The sequence below is a fragment of the Amyelois transitella genome, chromosome 4, assembly GCF_032362555.1.
Source record: "Amyelois transitella isolate CPQ chromosome 4, ilAmyTran1.1, whole genome shotgun sequence".
Taxonomy (NCBI): domain Eukaryota; kingdom Metazoa; phylum Arthropoda; class Insecta; order Lepidoptera; family Pyralidae; genus Amyelois; species Amyelois transitella.
The window spans coordinates 3,093,027-3,113,445 of record NC_083507.1 but is presented as its reverse complement, the minus strand read 5'-3'; the positions used below and the strand labels follow the sequence as shown (position 1 = coordinate 3,113,445).

Sequence of the window (20,419 nt, the reverse complement as noted above, 5' to 3'; positions counted from 1 at the left end):
GAAGCCCGGGGTCCGCCTGTGGTCATAATCCTGGAGCTGGAAAGACAGAATTTTATACAGGGCGTTGAAGAGAAACCTAACTTACATAATATTAAATAGCTTCGGTAAAATTTGAAACTGTGCACTTTGGAACGCTTTTAAACTCTTGACGTCTGACTTACTCGCCTTTGCCTAGCACAAACCAGGTTTATATTAGGATTTATCAGCAAGTTAAATTGTACATAAAGTATCAAATAAATGCTTACATAAAATAATATTTCCAGACTGTACCAAGCGGATTCGAACAGCGTGATGACGAGATACGCCGTGAACAGGATATCTTTCTACGCTCGCGGCGCCGCGGGTTCCCCCGTGGCGTCCTGTTTCGCCTTCACCTGGTCCCACGGCGAAACCAAGGAATCCGCCGTGTATAGATGCCATGTGTTTCGGTGCCATATAGCTGAGGCCGTCAACCAGGTTTCAAGTAAGTCTCGCTCTTCTGTGTGTTCCCAGTTGCACCCTCTGCCATTGAGCTTCAGGGCCTGGGGTCCGCTTTGCCACTTCTCTCTTTCCACCGGACTTCTTTTGTCTACCGCGTCTTTGGTTCTAAGACTATCGTAGTCAAGACCAAGTAAGTCTCGTTGTCTATAACTAACTTTGGCGCGGGGCTTCGCTTCTGTGGGTATTTCAAGGAAATTGTATATTTGACAGTCTGCGTGCAATATTATTAAAACCGGTCCAGTATTCGTAACCAAAATTACCAAATATATTTTTTTATAATATTTTTGGATGGGTAATAATAAAAAGGTTCTCAGGTCAGCCAAACTAACGGAGGTTAGTAAGTCCGTTCATCAGTACAATCAACTCGCCCATGTTATACGCGTCAAAATAATAAAAAATATTGACTCCTTATACATTAGGCAGCTGTTCGGATAAGTATGCCATTTTGTTACACTTAATGTAGGTACTGTTGGAATCCTAACACTAGTTATTAAATATTTTTAATAATTTCTTAATATGGCAAACATTTTTATTTTTAAGTAAGGGCAACGGTTCCTTTAAAATGTTATGGTGAAATCTCTCTCTTCTGATACCGCTTTGATGTGCGAATAAACGTGTTCCGTAAATATACATACATATAATCACGTCTATATACCTTGCGGGGTAGACAGAGCGAACACTCTTGAAAATACTGCATGGCCACGTTCAGCTATGTCTACCCCGCAAGGGATATAGAGGTGACCATATGTATGTATGTTGATTAACTTATATATTGACTAACTGAGTTGGCCTCCAAGTAAGTTCAAAACTTCTGTTACGAGATACTAACTCGACGATACCATATTTTATAATAAATATTTAAATATTTATATAGATATACAGCCAAGAATCAGGCAAATTACAAAAAGTTCGTTTCTCATTATGCCCTGGCCGGGATTTGAACCCGGGACCTCCGGAGTCACAGACAAGCACACTACTGCTGCACTTTTTCCGAACTTGTTTTGCTTTTTTAGAATGGTTTTCTTTTTATATGTAACTAAACTAAATAACGGTCAATTTATTTTCATATTTAAAATAGAGTCCACGTGACGTGACGTCAAAAACAATATTTCTAGGTGTATGTAGCACATGATAATGTCTAAATTGATTCATCAAACAGTGGTGCGTGTGCGCATGTTTGAGTGTTCAGTCGTCATGATTAGAACTATCATTACGGCCAATGATTTCAAACAAATTTGTGCCGTTCGACTAGAGTGCGCGAAGTGACAAGTTTGTTTATTTATTCTAACATTTTATAAATATTGGTTCACCTTTTGTGTATTTCTTTTATGTATATACTTCTTGTTTATATTTCGTTTACGTGTTGCATCTCAAAAGTGGTAAGTATATAGGTATGTGGGTGTACACATTATATTGCTTAAATATCGATAAATCTTAAAGGTTAATGGTACATAAGATACGAAATTTATTTTTAGACATATTTCCACGCAAATAAATGCCACAGAAAATAGATTTCTTGATATTCACTTTTTATTATGGTTATATTATTTGAATCTTAATTCTATCATTAAGTCAAACAGCTGAACGTGACCTTTCAGTCTGTTTTTTTTTGCAAGATGTTTGGCTCTGTCTACCCCAAAATTCATATATAGACGTGATGATATGTATGTATGTATATAACGATTCAATGGTGACTAAACTAGGATGGGTAGGTGAAATGTAAACAAAATTTCCACATGAATGTCACTGACTGATAGCTTGCAAACAGATAAAATTAGAACAGATATACGAGCCTCGTAATGACCTAAATGAGACACCCACCGACGTAATACTTTTGTTAATGTCATTAAATGGCGGCTGATTCTACACATACATACATATACCTACTAACGTTCTCATTTCTTAAGGGTTAGACAGAGCCGACAGTCTTGAGAAGAGTGACAAGTCACATCATCATGTAATTGAGTCTACACATTATGATAAATGTAAAAAATAATGTTTAGAATTACATGAAAGGACTAATATTTCCGGCGATAATAAGAGACGCCGGAAATGGAGTAAGCCCTTTTAGAGTTAAAGATTCGAGAAGAGACGAGATTTCCCAGGACTTCCCACCTGTGAGAAATTCAGGATAAAAATTACTTCAGTTATACACTACTCGTTATATAGGTACTACCCGTGTACTAAATTTCATTAAAAATCCGTCCAGGATCCATCTATTTGAAAACAGTTGAAAAACGTATAAGAAAAATACAAATTCAATTTTAATGGGACTAATAAGAATAAATTCATTTAGTTCTGAGTTAGTCATGTTCAGAATAGCGCCGTACACGGAATACCTTATCATGTTAATTCGTTTGTTTTTATGTTCATTCATTCTCTTCAGTATTCGGTGAGCGCAGACGCGTGAACGTTATTCTTCTTTTATTTTAATTTTTTAATTGGGAAGTAACAGAATGTGTTCTTAAATTAAAATTTGTAGCCTTTAAAGTTATTAACTGTGCGGTTTGAGAGTCGATTAGTGCAAAAGGGTTGACAAAAATAGTCTTGGAAATGAATTAGTGTAGTTCAATGGTGTAAAAAAGTGTTTGTTTTGTGACTGCTGTACGTTCTTTGATTATTAATTTCGTCATTTCGGTATGTTTGTCATGTAAATCAATTTTGAATTATCTTCTACATTTCACGTCACAATCACGTCTATATCCTTGGCGGCGTAGACAGAGGTCACGTTCAGCTGTTTGTCTTAATGATAAAATTGAGATTCATAGTAACAGGTTGCTAGCCGAACGCTGAAAGGAAGAATCCTATTCAAGTTTATAAGCCTATCTCTTAGTCATCTATTACGACATCCATGGAAGAGAGGTGGAGTGGTCCTATTATTTTTCTATTGATATCGGGAAATACACGGCACTTACCATTTGTAAAATTACAAAGAACTATACGACGTCTTGAAATAGGTATGAATATTGATAACTAATGATTCACTTGGTGTCTTGTACTTATATATGGATAAGTAATGCATTCAATGTATCAAAGTTATAGTATCTCAACACTAAATATGTACGAGTACAATCAAAATTTATGCTTGTCTGTGAACGTAGACTCGTTGTCGTAAAAGTATTTCGAGGGATGGGCTAGATATTTATTTGATGGGCTCGCAACCAAGACACGAGTCTAGCTTTTCCGATATTATAACTTTTCATGTATATTTAAACGCAAAGTACCAGATGACTTGTCGATACGAAGCGAGATGATAAGCGGCAACCGTAACGCAACTCGTCGTCTTGATAAGTGAAATGATGAGAAAGTTCGTTAACTCAGCCGCCTCTATTGCATTGTAGCGTCTACGTAGATTATGTTAAACACTAGAAAACAGACGCGGCGCGATCGGATGCCGCCCACCCGTGACATTCAATCCTTATCCAATCAACATTATTTATCATTTTACAGATTATACTGGTATAACTTAATGTAATATGTTTTTACACAGACCGATGCTAAGAAGAATATTCATTGTGATGTTTTAAATCTGATTGATAAAATCATAAAGATTGACCTAGTCCCAAATTAATTAACAACAGTATTTGGTAGACCAGAGTAACTCTTTATTTATGTTGCGTCCGTGATGTAACACGATCTAAGTTACAAACAAAAGAAAGTTGTAAAAATTAACGTCGCATTTTAAGTAAGAATATTTAGTCAGTTTTATATATTTGTAATCAAATAAAATGTCACTGGTGTATAAAATTTTACATTTTTTTGTTACATATCTACCTAATGCACGTTGGACAATTGGATAAAAATTTAATTGTAATTGTATTCAGCTCAGGTATGTCCAATGGGCATACATCTTCGTAGGAATAGACAAATGAAACTGGGAAGACCTAACTACATAGACATACTCTTAAATATTCAGGTTGTTGTCTATGGAGGTCCTTCTCTACCCATTATAAAAGCACCAAATCCACCACCAATGGCGTCGCCCCCGTAACCATATCCGCCAAAAGTCGAAAATCCTCCATAACTGTTACCGCCTATAATTCCCGCACCAACACCAATATTGCAATTATCTTTTGGGTATGATTGATTGGGACGGCATGGACGGCTAGTAAATTTTCTATAATTACCAAAGCCACGGTGGCCTACTCTGCCTGGTCGTTGTCTGTTTTTGCTATCTTGGTCTCTTACCCAAACCCCGCCGATTCCACCTCCTCCACCACGTTTTCCATTGCTACTATCTTCGTCTTGGCGATTTCCACAACTCTTTCCGATTCCGCCTCCGCCACCACGTCCTCTTCCCCCGCCACCGCGTTCATCTCCTCCGCCACGTTGTCCGTTGCTACTATCTTTGCCTTCGCTTTGTCCCCAACCCCTTCCACTTCTTTCACCACCTTTTCCACCTCCCCCGCCATCACCTCTTCCGCCGCCACCGCCACCTCCTCCACCGCCGCCACCGCCGCCACCGCCGCCACCGCTGCCACCGCCTCCTCCACCACTTCCGGCTCCATTTCCACGTTGTCCATTGCTATCATCTTGACCTTTTCCCCAACCCCATCCACTACCTCCACTTCCGCCTCCCCCTCCACCACCACCTCCTCCCCCTCCACCACCACCTCCTCCTCCTCCTCCGCCGCCACCGCCCCCACCCCCACTGCCACCTTTACCACTTGGTATATATTTACAAAATCCACCGTAACAATTCTGATTGAAGGTGTCTTTAACAAAGTTATTATTGAATTCATTGTCATATTGATTATTCAAATTATTGTCGTATTGATTATTATTTACGTTAATATCATATTGGTTAGTATTCAAGTTGTTGCCATATTGATGATTGTTACATTTATTGTCAAATTGAACACAATTGACTTTATCATACTGGTCAGTATTTAAGTTATTTTCATATTGGTTAATATTTAAGTTAGTGTCGTATTGATTTTTATTCAAGTTGCTGTCAAATGGAATTTTGATGTTATTTTGCGAGATTTTATGACCATGTGGTGAATGCCATATATGGTTAAAACCATTCTTTTTATTTTTCGTTTTTTGGAATTGACTGTTAGAAAAGCCTTGCTGGTTAAATTGTTTCTTGTTGAATATATTCTGTTTGTAATTATTTCTATTTAAATTATTTTCTTTATTTAAAATATTATCATTAAAGTTATTGTTATTATCAAGGTTACTCTCATTATATCTATGATTATTATTAAATTTATTTTCTTTGTTTTTATTGATGTTATTTTCGTAATTGTTTTTATTAAAGTCATTCGGAACAAACGGATAGTAGTTTGTACGACTCTCGTGGCCTCCGAAGATATTACTTACAATACTTGTTAGGCAGTTTAAACATCGTCCTACAGGATGCTTTGAACGTATACCACTGTAAGGTGTGTGACATGACCCTAGGTGTAACAATTTTACATTTGGTTCTAACATGTGAGTTAACTTCAGATCTCTATAACTTTTGTATGTTCTCTGGTCAGTTCCGCACACAGTGCCCTTGGAATAGTGCACGGAATAATCGTCATATAATTTTGTTTGCCCTTGATAATAATCAGGAATTTGTACCGTATATGACTTGTATGTATTTGGATGATTTAATTTTCCCATCATTGAAGATCCGTAATCAGTTGTTATTGGAACTGAATTATAGCCTTCGGAATGAGAGGTTTGGGTATCCGGTGGTCTAATACCTCTATGATTTGGTAAAAATCCAGTTTTGTAATAAATATCTGCTTGTTTTAATTGGGCGGTATTGAGCTCACGGTTATTCCGACCATCATTTTGAATCACCTCGGTTTCAACTATTGCTTGGTTAGGTTTGAAAACGTCTGTCGTAGCGCAAGGCTTAGGGTAAACTGATTGGAGCCTTGGCGAATGTGATTTGGCCAATAGGTATGCGATGTCATTTTCATATGTGCGATCGTTATTCCCACTTAAACGTATGGATAGCGTATTTGTTCGGCTGGTTTTGTGGTATCGCGTTTTATCCCAACCAAATGTCGTGATCACTTGAATCGCCAATAAGAAAATAGTACCTGTAAATAGTAAAAAAAAAATAAGATTATGAGGCAAGGGCAGAGCTAATTTTTTTTTCTTTAAGTTTCAATAAAATATAGAAGTTTCTTGCATATCTAACAAGCTTTTGTGTTCTATTAATTAGATGTTGATAAGACTTTACACTCTGGATATGTATAAAATTTTATTCGAAATATTTTAATGTTAATATTCAGTCAAAGAAATTAGAGCAAAATATGAAAAATAGATGTTAAGACAATAGAGCTAAGAGTAGATAATTAGAGAATAAATTAAATTAATAGAAACATATGAACATACCTCTCCATAACATAATTGGCGACGACTCGAGGTAAACTAAAGGAATATTTAATCATTATCTGCTTAAATATAAATTATGTATGGAAACAATTTCGTGTATAAATAAGTTATTGCAATAATCAAACGTAAAAAGCTTGAAATTAAACATGACAAAAACGTACGCTCGGACTCAAATGTTTGTTATCAAATAATAATAATAAACAAAAATAAAATAAAATATAAAATGTGTAGCGGGCTACTAGCATATATCAGTAGTAGGGGAGGGTGAATCTGGGAACACGCAAAGATGAGAATATGGAATACTAGAGGCCGCCCGCGACTTCGTCCGCATGGAAACCCTATCAATCCCGCGGGAACTCTGGGATAAAAAGTAGCTCAAATGTTTGTTATCAAATAATAATAATAAACAAAAATAAAATAAAATATAAAATGTGTAGCGGGCTACTAGCATATATCAGTAGTAGGGGAGGGTGAATCTGGGAACACGCAAAGATGAGAATATGGAATACTAGAGGCCGCCCGCGACTTCGTCCGCATGGAAACCCTATCAATCCCGCGGGAACTCTGGGATAAAAAGTAGCCTATGTGTTATTCTGGGTCTTCAGCTACCTACATACCAAATTTCATGGTAATCGGTTCAGTAGTTTTTGCGTGAAAGAGTAACAAACATCCATACATCCATACAAACTTTCGCCTTTATAATAGTAGTAGGATGATTAACCTCCTTTTCACCCACGGTTCACGGTGCCCGCGTGAAAAGCACCCTCTGTCCTTTTCCGTACTCCCACTATATGTACATTCAGTCAGAAAAGTATCGGGAATGGATTATTTATTTATGGTTCCAAATTCAAATTTTTGTTTTTTTTGTTGTTGTTAGATTGGCACAACTGTTTTCCATTTTGGCGCGGAGTTTGAGTTGCATCTGTTGTTTACATTAAATACAGTGCTATTTTTAGTTATATCATATCTAGTGTGTATTGCTAATTTCATAATGGATAAAAACATCGAACAAAGAGTTTGTCTTAAATTTTGCATTGCCAATGGAATATCGTGTTCGGAGTCACTGAAAATGTTACAGAAGGCTTACGGTGAATCGACTTTATCAAAAACTCGTGCTTATGAGTGGTACAAAGCGTTCAAAAGCGGTCGAGATGTGATGGAAGATTTGCCTCGCTCTGGTAGGCCATCAACGTCTGCAACTGAAGTTAACATCGCAAAAGTGAAGGAAATAGTGACTGAAAATCCTCATTCAACTTTGAGAGAGATAGCCACCGAACTTTCTGTATCTCACGAGTCGATCCGTACCATTTTAACTAATAATTTGGGTATGAAACATGTTGCCGCTCGGCTAGTCCCAAAAGACCTGAATTTTTTTCAAAAACTCAATCGCATGAGAGTCGCTGAGGACATGCTAGAACGAGTCAATTCCGACCCAACATTCATGAAACGCATTGTTACTGGTGACGAGACGTGGGTTTACGAGTTTGACATGCAAACTAGTCAACAAGCTTCGGAGTGGCGCCTTCCAACTGAACCGAAACCGAAAAAACCACGCCAAAGTCGTTCAAAAGTCAAACTCATGTTGACTGTTTTCTTTGACTATCGCGGTGTTGTGCACTCGGAATTCTTGCCGGAAGGTCAAACGGTAAATAAGGAATATTATTTGAGTGTTATTCGGCGTTTAAGAGAGCAAATCCGACGAAAAAGGCCAGATTTGTGGAAAGAAAATTCTTGGATTTTGCACCATGATAATGCACCTTCGCACAAGGCCATCATTGTGAACGAATTTTTAACCAAACACTCAACAAATACCATCGAGCAAACACCATATTCACCAGATATGGCTCCAGCCGACTTTTTTCTTTTTCCTAAACTCAAATTACCACTTCGTGGCACCCGTTTTCAATCGGTAGAAGACATAAAAGAGAATTCGCGGCGAGAACTGACCTCAATTCCGGAAACAGCGTTTAAAAAATGTTTTGATGATTGGATTATTCGTTGGCGTAAGTGTATCGTTTCTAAAGGAGCATATTTTGAAGGTGATAAAATAAATTTGGATGAATAACAAACAGTTTGTGTATTATTGATCTTTTCCTGCTACTTTCTTGACAGAGTAGTATACAGATAGATAGGTTCATTGGCTTACCAGTGAAGGTAACAAACAAACAAATAAATTTTTATGTTGGGACATTATATTTACTGTGACTGTACTTTAGATTGCTACCTATTTATTGTATTTTATTCCATTAGTGTTAAACAAATTACAATACATATAAATGAGAAAAAATTGCATACACTTTAATGTAAAATTACAGGGTTGAAAATATTATTGATTAACAGCTAAAATATGGCATATTGATGGTTTATAATTGTTTCCACACTTTATATAATTTAAGGGACAAATACAATAGGATCATTTATACAATTTTCAGTTATCAAGACGATGACAATAATTTCTTTCTGAACCACGGTGGATCTGAAAATTCAGACATATTCAAATAACCATTTAATGATCGCCGTTTTTAAATATTTTTTTTTATGAATTTGTATGCAATTTCGCGCACTCAGTCGCACCGCAATATGTAAGTACATGTGCAAAAGCGATCCCTGCGGCGAGTACGATGAGGTACGGTACGTGGGGCACGGCCATCACTTTTAGGACTTTTATGTTAACTTAGTAACTGACATCCCACTACCACCCAAGGGTTTACCAACCTTTCGGTTATACGAGCTGAATCATGGGAGGAGTGTTCTGCACTCGCGTTTTCCTCTCTTACAGACACCCTCAACAAAACCTCATCTACAGTGTCAATTTGATTCAGTATTACTCATCCCCTATTCTTGGGCTGACGATACCCGTAAGGTCTCTCCTAGACACGCCATCATCGAATGGTCGCCCTTATTAAACGACTGTTTTTATTTACAGGCTGTTTCTCCAAAGCGTTTGAGCGCATTCCACGATCAATGGCGTCGTCTTTGATTGGGGAGTTGAGCGCAGCGCCCTCTATGACTGGATCTCTTACTGAGGCTGTGGGAAGTGCAGCGCTGCCTATGCAGTTGATGCATGTCTTGGAATGCACTGTGGACATCAAGGAGATTGATGCCAAGGTATTTTATTAGAAAAAAAGGTTTATTAAAGTTACATCTATGGCGCCTTTCTCGATAGAGAAACTAATTACAGCGCCCTCCATGACAACAATTTTTAAAAGTAATGTAATAAGTTTTTAAGAAGATATTGGTATTCATTCAATGTAAAGTTTACTAAAAATAGTTATGACTGTGGTAAAGTTTATTAAAAATTAAAATAAATATTTCTTTAATGTGTTAAAATAAAACATTGACATTGACAGGGAACATTCAGCCACGTGCCGAAGGAGCGGCTCGGGTTCAAGATGCGCGGGGGCATCGACAAACAAGTGACCGTCAACGTGACGCAAGTCAACAAGAACGCGCGAACAAACGAATCCGAAGATCAACAGGTATACAAACATGCGTGCGAAATACATTCAGCTCTTCAGGGAATCTTAAAAGAACAAATATCTGACCATGTCACATCCACCGCCTCGAAAAATTAATCAATATAGGTGACTCCAGAAATGATTTGTGAGAGGAAAAGTAAATATGAAGAAAAAATATGTTATATGCAATGGTATTGTATTTAATTCATCTCATTGTATTATTTCAGGCTACATACACTGGCGGATTGTTCATCGAGCGATGCTTCGGAATACTATTAGCACCTGGGCAATCAGTCAAACACTCCGATATGCGACTGCTGGAAATGGTAAGCATTGTCGAGAATTTATAGATTACGTAATCTTGGGCCATGTGAAAAGTACAAGGCCCGCTTGAAAAGTAACTTATATCTTACTCCTCGTACTCTTACGTCTTCTTTCGTACTTCGTACTCGTCCGGATGTATGCAAAATTCCAAGTAGACCGGTTGAGTGGTATAACATTGATTTTTTTTAAAGATGAATTTTTCTGCACTGTAAACAAAGCTCAAACATAGCTAAAGATGTTTGATGGAAATCAGCCTACAAAATGTCGGCATTAATATTTTTTTCATAACTCCTTAAAAATGTAAAGTTGATTTTTGGTCAGTCAGAGAGGCAGGGGTTTTTAAATTTTTATTACTTTTTTTACTAATTTTTATTATCTCGGACGGAGAGATAAAATATAGGTATGTTACATGCGCGTTTAATACCAGTATTATTTATAAACTGTTCACTCATTCTACCCCCTAATAGACTTGATTGTATGTATGTATGTAAATTTTCTTATACCTAGGTGAGCGGTTCAGCTGGCGGTTCGAGTTGTTCAGTGTGCGCCCTGTGGAACGCCGGGGACGCGGCGCTGGCGGCGTTCAACACGTCGGGCGGCGACGGCGCGCCCGATTTCATGTCGCTGGCTTTGGACCTCGTCATTAGGGGCATTCCGGATCCACTGAGGTATGTTGTAACTGTATTTATAGAAAATAAATCATACATACTTACAATCACGTCTATATCCCTTGCGGGGGAGGCAGGGCCAATAGTCTTGAAACGACTAAAAGGACACGTATAGCTGTTTGGCTTAGTGATTGATATGAGATTGAAATAGTGACAGGCTGCTGTAAAATAAAATAATAAACAAAGAACTATGTAGGAATCGTGGCAAGTGCAAAGATGATGTCTCTGCCTAAACAATAACATTTGGAAAAATTTAATTTAATTTAGTTTATGTTTTAGGCTAATCGATGCTCGTATGGCGAAACATTCAATCCTAGTCAAGCTTGCATTAATTAAATTCAATTATGTGTTTTTTTTTACAGATTGGTGATAGAAACTCCTGTAAAAATATTCCCTCCGAATGAAAAGTTTTGGTATTATTTCAAGCGGCCGCTCGTACAAGAATTCTACATTAATCTCAAAGAGGTTAGTTTTGACTTGTTTAAGGAGTTTGCAACTCATGTGGTTTAGAATATAATGTTACTAATTGAAAATGAATTTATTTGTAATCATCACCTCTTTCGCAGATTATTTTAATAGGAACAACCACTGCAAAAATTTAACTCAGTAATACTTGTCTTGGTTGGCATGTACAACATAGTATTGGAATTTTCAGTCTAAACTCTTATCGTAAAATATTGTTTTTGGTCAACTTTATTAATATATTAGCTTATTATTTACTTGCCCTTTTTAGCATGAGAAAAAGGCAGTAGTATTCGGTTTAGACAATAGAAATTCATAGCTACGTGCAAAAATCAGACCCTTCCTATCCAAGATCATGGTAAAATGTCGCACCCCGAGCTTGTTTTCAGAGAGGTTAGCACGAAAAGAAAGGGCTAGTATCGCCACTATTCTCAGTTATTCAGATCATAACAATTTTCAAAATAATTTTATTTTTCAGAGCGTCGACGAGTATGGCCAGTTGCAATACGAGGTGACCAACGTGGAGACGTCCGGTGAACTGGACCGGTCCCGGCTGAACCTCCCTCTGTCTCTGTCTAGTTTGCTGCCGTCGCCACTGTCCAGCGCGCCCGCGCCGCCTTCCCCTTCGGAGCCCGACTCAGGTCAGTGATACTAAATTCATTTCTTCTCTGTTTTCTTTTCATTCATTCATTCATCTGGTTTCTTCTTTTAGGCGATGGACTAGCAACCTGTCACTATTTGAATCTCAATTCTATCATTAAGCCAAATAGCTGAACATGGCCATTCAGTCTTTTCAAGACTGTTGGCTCTGTCTACCCCGCAAGGGATATGATTATATAAATGAATGTATTCAGTTATAGAATAAGTTCAAAACTTGTGTTGACGGATACATATATCGACTTTATGGCTTTATAATCTAGAATATTATTACTGGACCATAAATTTTGACACGGTGTAAGTCGTAACATGGTGATTAAAACACCCTTACAATTTAAAAACAATCTTTTTATTAGCCGATGATGTATCTTTGTTGTTATAGATGGAGATGAGCCCTTACTGAGCGGGACCGGCGAAGTCTCCAAAGATTGCGAGGAGGATGTTCTGGTCAACTGGGCGCAAGTGCTAAGAAGGTAAATACTTCTTTATCATCTTACTAGCGACCCGCCCCGGCTTTGCACGGGTGCAAAATTCGGAAAAAATTATACATAAAAACCCGCATCAAAATCCGTTGCGTAATTTTAAAGATTTAAGCTTTATACTATGTAGTGATAGTGATTACTGAATAGGAATGGGAGTTTTAAGAGGACATGAGTTACGTTCTTACAATCACTAATTTAGTTTTTATTTAGAACTATTCACGAACGTTGACAAAGTATACGTCTTATCGTCTATCTTTTTTAAACGCTTCAGATTACCTCATAATACTTTAAAAAAAAATTAAATTTAAACTGGATTAACCTTTAGTTCTCTTTTTATTGGTTTATATAAAATGTGTTATGTATCTATTTTGCTTTAGTTGGACCGGCCCTCGCCCCAGGGCTCTCAATCAGTTGGTTCGCGTCGGCGTCCCTGAAGCGTTGCGCGGCGAAGTGTGGCTGAGACTGGCTGGGATTGACCAGAATGACAAACTTATGGAGACCTACAGGACTCTCATTACGAAAGTGAGTATTATACAAGCTGAAATTAAACGAGTGTTGTGATGTGAAAGAAGATGTAGTTACAGGAATAGAAAAGGGTATGTTGAGATGGTTCGGTCATGTGGAGAGGATGAATGAAAACAGGTTGACTAAGCAGATATACAAGGAGAGTGTGGAGGGAAAGGTTGGGGTGGGAAGACCTAGACGAACATATCTTGATCAAATTAAGGATGTCCTGGTGAAGGGTCAGGTCAAAAGTGCCCGAAACCGCCGAGCTTGCATGAGGAGAGTTATGAATGTGGATGAAGCAAAGGAAGTATGCAGGGATCGTGGCAAGTGGAAAGAGGTAGTCTCTGCCTACCCCTCCGGGAAAGAGGCGTGAGTTTATGTATGTATGTATGAAATTAAACGCTTTAACATACATACATATAATCACGTCTATGTCCCTTGCGGGGTAGACAGAGCCAACAGTCCTGAGCGGACTGATAGGCCACGTTCAGCTATTTGGCTTTAACACAGAATTGAGATTCGAATAGTGACAGGTTGCTAGCCCATCGCCTAAAAAAGAATCTCAAGTTTGTAAGCCTATCCCTTAAACGCTTTAAGTTGACGGCTTATTGGTAGACTATAATTTAGTCTGTTGGAGAGTTTTGTTTAGGATTTTGATGAAATAAAAGGGAATAATTTATACCAAATTGCCATATTAAAACTAAAAATTTTACAAAGTCTTGTGACTGATTTATGGTGCAATAATTTCAGTTTCTTCTGTAAATTTGACTTAGTTTTATGGTTCCGAATAGCCCTCAAGAGCACCTGACAGCTAATATACCTAAAGGATATTTAAACTACCCTTATTTGCAGGTTGTTTTCCAAAGTTAATTACACTAACAAACAATTAGTTATAAGCACGTGAGCGTTTAGCATTCAAAACATAGAATGCAAATAAAATAGCCGTGTGTTCCCAGCAATTTAGAATCGGAATACCCATACCTTTGTCATGGATATCGTAAAAAGCTACTACGGGAATGGCTAATAAACATGGGCTTTTTTTTGAAGGCGATGGGCTATCAACCTGTCACCAATCTCAATTCCATTATTAAACCGTACGGCTAAACGCTGCCTTTTAGTATTTTCAAGACTATTCAAGGCTCTGTCGACGCGATTATATGTATGTATTTGATGCAAATAAATTTCTTTTTTGAAAGAAGGTTGACTGGAAGAGATTGCATTAGCGATAAGTCCGCCTTTGTACCATCCCTGTCTGTTTTATGTTGTTTTGTATGTTTTACTCTTATGGTGCAATAAAGAGTTTTATTTTTCTATCTATCTATTTTTTTTCCAGGACTGTCCAGCAGACGCGATCATCCAGCGAGACATCGCCCGCACGTTCCCCGCCCACGACTTCTTCCGCGAGGCGGGCGGCCTCGGCCAGGACTCGCTGTGGCGCATCGCTCGGGCGTACGCGGTCTACGACACCGAAATCGGGTACTGTCAGGGACTTAGCTTCTTGGCGGCAACTTTACTTTTACACGTGAGTATATTACTGCTTTATTGGGTATTAGAAGGGTTAACTTAAGATGCTAGTAGGTGTAATATTATTTAAAATACCCATTATTTATTTTTTGACAATTTATATTGTTCTAACTCAATATCAAAAACCTGGTTGGCCATTTTACTTCCTTCTATTATTTTTTACAAAATGTATTAATCTCATCACAGTAGGGGTCTTTGGTCTAGAATTGCATTTGGCATAGGCTAAAAGTATTATTAAAGGAATGGCCTAAAGTAGGATTCGCTCATGCGCATAGCTCGGGCGTACGCGGCCTACGATACCGAAATCGGGTACTGCCAGGGACTTAGCTTCTTGGCGGCAACTTTACTTTTACACGTGAGTATACAACTGCTTTGTTAAATATTAGATTAGACGGTTAACCCGTAAATCGTATTAACACTTAAGATATGAGGTTGCCATGTATTGCATTTGTCATAGGCTTAAATTATAATTATAGCAATGGCATGTTAACAAGCGCGTTTAAACCGCGCGCTTGATCGACGGAGCGCTGTGAAACGAGTAGCGCGTTTCGTTGCAAAGTACAGGCAGTTGGCAACATTGGCCGAAGGTGCGATTGAACTGCGAAACTATGAAACGGGGCTATTATATAGTGTGATTGAAAGCGCGCGTGTGAAGCTCTGAAATCACACACAATCAACCACAAAGACTGATAGGACACATTAAGCTGTTTGGCTTAATGAAAGAATTGAGATTCAAATAGTGACAGGTTGCTAGCCCATCGCCTAAAAGAAGAATCCCAAGTTTATAAGCCTATCGTTTAGTCGCCTTTTACAATCCATGGGAATGAGATAGAGTCCTATTCTTTTTTTAATTGGTGCCGGGAACCACACTGAAACATTATACTCGTAACGTGAGGCGTTTTATTAAAATTACTTTTGTTTTCAGATGCCTGAAGAACAGGCGTTCTGTCTCCTAGTCCGGCTCATGTACGGCTACGGCCAACGGGAGTTGTACAAAGATGGCTTCGAAACGCTCTACATGAGGCTGCATCAGCTGGACCGCCTCATGGACGTGAGTACTCATTTAGTTCCTTGACGCCCTTAGGCCAACTTAGTTTACATGACCGACCACCAAACTGTGAGTCCTGGATTTGATTCAGAGGGAAAGCAAAAGTCTATAGTTTTGGTTGGTAGAAATCAGGAAACGTGTTTCTCAGTGTTGTGAAGAATAAAAATTAATGATTCTATCTAGTTCTATTGTTTCACTCGTAAAGTCTTTTTACACTTAATGAAATGTTTAAGCTTTTCATCGACTATATTATTTTAGAAAAAGGCTACAGATTATGCATTACCATAGAGGTTTTAACATATAAACCCTATGACTTTGATATGTAGATTCCACTACCATGTTTTTTTTTTCTTTATCTTAATTACCTACATGTTTTCAGGAGCAACTGTCGGACTTGCGCGCTCACTTCCAAGAGTTGGGCGTGGAGCCGCATATGTTTGCGTCGCAGTGGTTCCTCTCTGTGTTCACGGTCAAATTCCCCTTGCCATTGGTGAGTGTAATTCATTTTTTTTAAGTTTGCTCTACTCTGGCACAAATCACAAGTTTCTAGACCACAGGATTTTATAAGTTTTCTCGACATCTTCATTTTCGATAACGCGAGCATTTTGTTTCTGCCTCAGTTTTACCTCTTGTCTACATGAATTATTCACATACATACATAAATCACGACTCTTTCTCAAAGGGGTAGGCAGAGATAACATCTTTCCACTTGCTACGATCCCTTCATATTTCATCACACAAAATTGTAGAATTACTCATAATACGAGCAGAAATTACAAATTATCAATCATTACCTTTCCTCGTGATTTGTACAGTCAACAGCATATAGAGTTGCCTAAATTCACTTTGAATTCGTCTCTATTACCACTGTATAGAGTTCCATGCACAGTAACTTCACGCTCGGTTGACCATATAATATTGTTACAACCTGTATCATATTTTTATTTACTTAAGAGGTTAAAAATTTTAACGGATATCTTGGATATCCGTTAAAATTTCAACCTGAATTATATTTAATTTTTCTTTCAGGTGTATCATATACTAGACGTGTTCCTGTTACAAGGAGTGGAGGCGTTGTTCCAGGTCGCTCTAGCGCTGCTATCCCGATCCAAGAAAGACTTGCTTGCGCTCGATTTCGAGGGCGTACTCAAATATTTTAGGTACTAATCTTATATCTTATTCCTAATTATTTTCCATCAAATATCAAATTACAGTTCATAAAAAATTCAGAGCTTTAATTTTGTAAATGAATTCATGATATTATGTAGTGAACGTTGCTTACAAATCTCTTTGAGACTGTTGGCCCCTCATGTATGTATTGTGTAAAATTTTAGAAATTAAAATTGGGCTCAGCCACGGACATATCTAAGGAAATAAATTTGAGTCATACCTACTCATATTCGGAATTTCTTCCTAGAAAATGATTATATTGTTTTGATTACCTACATAGTAAATAAAATATATATTTTCAGAGTTACATTACCAAAGAAGTGCAGAGCTGAAGACGCGCCGAGACAGATAGTGAAATTGGCGTGCAGCATCAAAGTCAAGCGGCTGGCGAAATATCAAGCGGAGTTTGAAAAATTTGTGAAAGGTATAATATACATACAGGCTATATCTTTCTCTTCTAATTATATAAAAGAAAATACTGATTGATTGACTGACTTATTAACGCACCGCCCAAACCGCTGTCGAGATTTAAAATTTGGCACATTCTGGAATTTTTTATCAATTTCCTCTGTATGAACTAAAATTACCGCAATTTTAGGTTAATTAGATATGTAGGTTGAAGATTCATTTATATTTATTAGGAAAATTAATTTATAATTAAGAAAAAATATTTCCACAGAAACTACTGAGAAAGAGAAGGCACAAGTGGAATTAGAGAAGCTGAAGGTGATAAATGCGCAGCTGTTGCAGGAGAAGGAAACGTTTGAAACTGAACTCCGTGAGGTGGGCATTTCCATACCGGTACCTTGCGTATTTCGGTACATTTCCAAACATTTTGAACATAGGATTATTTTATTTTAAGAGGCGGCTACACTTTTGATAATTGAAAGTGAGAGTGTAATTCCATATTTAGTAGATGTAGGAGATTGGCGAAAATTGTTTATTTGCATGTATGTCTGACGCAAGAACTGTCGAGGCGATTCTATGTTTCTAACTTTGGTAGACACCTCGCAAGCAAGAAATGTGTTACTCGTACTAGGTGGCTCGCTAATAATCGCTAGATCTACATTTGCGCGAAATGAATACTAAGTTATTAATGTTAACAAAATGTATATTTCAAAAGGCATGGAGTGCTGCAGAAGAAGCACAGAAGGACGCGGATCTTCACCGGGCCATAACTAATGATTACCGCGCCATTTGTGCGCGATTGGACCATCAACTGCATCAAATACAGGCAAGTTTAAAATGTACACTTTAGTTCACATTATCAAAATTTTATAAATAACCCACGGATAAATAAAATTTAACGTTTATACCTTAACTACACTAGCGCCACGAGCGGCTAATCTTGTAATGACAAGTGAACGTTTCTGAACGGAGCTGTTTGAACGCATGTGTCTGCAATCAGATACAAAGCCTACTATAGTTTGAAATTATCTTTATTATCTAGAGATAAATCTATTGTACTTTTTTACAGGATTACGTCAAAGATTGCGTCAGATGTAGTGTCAAATTGGAACAGAAGGACAATAAAGAAGGTGAGTTTTTTCACTATCTTAATTTTTAGCAAACAGTTCGCTAAGACACGTTCTGTGAAAGACTTGACAAAGCTTTAGTTTATCATAAGTTTAATGTCTGGCTGCTGACAGCGACCCACATTTTTGATGCAGTAATTAAAGTAGGTTGTCCTTAAGAAGCTATTCGCAGGTAGTTATATATAGTGCGTTCCTACGATTAGAAGGATATTTAAATTCTTAAGTTTTAACAACTTTAACAGAACTTTAAAATGTACATATTTTTTTTTCGTTTAAATATGTAAATATGTACGGGACAATTTACATAGATTGAGTTAGCCTCGAAGTAAGTTCGAGACTTGTGTTACGAGATATTAACTCAACGGTACTATATTTTATAATAAATACTTATATAGATAAACATCAACAACAACAGACCCACCCCAATCAGAAAAAGTTCTTTTCTCCTCATGCAATGGCCGGGATTCGAACTCGGGATTTCCGGTGCCAAATACAGTGCGTACTACCGTTGCGCCACAGAGGCCGTTAAATTAGTTTTTTTGTATATTGTAAGCCCTCTGTTGTACAAACCTTTAATAGCGGGTTCTGGTTTTACTACCGTTGACTGTACACACATTAATTGCAATCAAACATTATCTTTTCTGTAAAATAGCCGAGCAAGGAGAACCAGTGTCCACCGACACCGAGGCAAGACTGCGCAATCGCATTCACGAGTTAGAATTGGAATTGGCGCAGGTCAAATTGGAACATGTGCAGGCGCAGTGCAGCAATCAGGTAATGATTTGATACATCACGTATTTATCTTTTAAGGGGAGACACAGCCGATAGTCTTCAAAAGACTGTAAGGCCACGTTCAACTGTATGAGAATGGAGATTCAATTGCTGACAGGTTGTCACTCCGTCGCCTACAAGAAGAATTCCGAGAATATGCTTTTACCTCAGTCGCATTTTAAGATGTCCATTTTAAAGATGTGGAGTGGTCCTATTTCAAAGTGCTGGGAACCGCACGGCACTTTATTTATTAATTTATTTCATACATTCAGGAGTTAAGCCACCAGTTGAACGCGGCTATGCACGAAATGGAGCAAGCTGTGAACCAGAAGCAAAGCGTCGCACCTTGGTTGGTGCGGACCCTAAGTGAGTTTACGTTGGCTTGTGTTCATTTTATTTTGTATTTGTTTATTGTGCCTTTTGCTTTCTTATGATTTTTAACTTATTTTTTCTTAAATTTTCACTAAATTGCATATACCAATGTCCAATCTACGAGTACAATAAAAAGTATTTAACTATTTTTTTTTATTTCAAACCGTCACAAAGCACCTATGTGAATATCATTAAATCACAATATAAAAATTTACCCCACGTCCGTTGTCAGGTGTATTTCTTAAAATAGGTATTGTTTCTTAATATTATAATCTTTAATATAAGTCATGAAGAATCAGTTGAAAATGTTCTGCTTTTAAAATGAAATTTATCATCATCATATCAGCCGCAGGATGTTTTCCACCTCGCTCTGTTAGAGGTAACCTGCAAGACACTGTTAAGACCGCAGGGAAACTTTGGAAACGTTTCCCTACGGTCTTCACAAGTCCATCTCGCGAGAAGCCGTCTTAATGATATTGACCTACAATGATATTGCATGAAAGAATTTTCTGATCAGAGTCTGACTAACTGGCTGTTGGGACGCACCTAGCGTAGCTCCGCATTCCGCCTCAGTACGTATTGTACGCGTTTTGTATGCGTTTATTTAAAAGAAATCAGAATAATA

General features: G+C 37.7%; 1 protein-coding gene across 4 annotated transcripts in view; it reads left to right on the top strand.

The window, feature by feature from the left end:
* Nucleotides 1-20,419, top strand: part of LOC106129393 (rab GTPase-activating protein 1-like) — a 37,287-nt gene that overhangs the window by 10,617 nt on the left and 6,251 nt on the right. For 3 of the 4 annotated variants that reach the window (XM_013327942.2, XM_013327941.2, XM_013327946.2), the window contains 19 exons: nt 264-463; nt 9,743-9,924; nt 10,167-10,295; nt 10,502-10,600; nt 11,106-11,266; nt 11,629-11,731; nt 12,207-12,369; nt 12,768-12,858; nt 13,245-13,389; nt 14,708-14,896; nt 15,824-15,949; nt 16,326-16,436; nt 16,976-17,106; nt 17,419-17,540; nt 17,796-17,899; nt 18,240-18,350; nt 18,594-18,654; nt 19,304-19,425; nt 19,695-19,788. In XM_013327942.2, the coding sequence (XP_013183396.1) occupies nt 264-463; nt 9,743-9,924; nt 10,167-10,295; nt 10,502-10,600; nt 11,106-11,266; nt 11,629-11,731; nt 12,207-12,369; nt 12,768-12,858; nt 13,245-13,389; nt 14,708-14,896; nt 15,824-15,949; nt 16,326-16,436; nt 16,976-17,106; nt 17,419-17,540; nt 17,796-17,899; nt 18,240-18,350; nt 18,594-18,654; nt 19,304-19,425; nt 19,695-19,788 (2,444 nt within the window). Of the gene's footprint in view, nt 1-263; nt 464-9,742; nt 9,925-10,166; nt 10,296-10,501; nt 10,601-11,105; nt 11,267-11,628; nt 11,732-12,206; nt 12,370-12,767; nt 12,859-13,244; nt 13,390-14,707; nt 14,897-15,823; nt 15,950-16,325; nt 16,437-16,975; nt 17,107-17,418; nt 17,541-17,795; nt 17,900-18,239; nt 18,351-18,593; nt 18,655-19,303; nt 19,426-19,694; nt 19,789-20,311; nt 20,349-20,419 lie in introns of those variants that run through there. The other variant, XM_060954274.1, reaches the window with a different exon arrangement.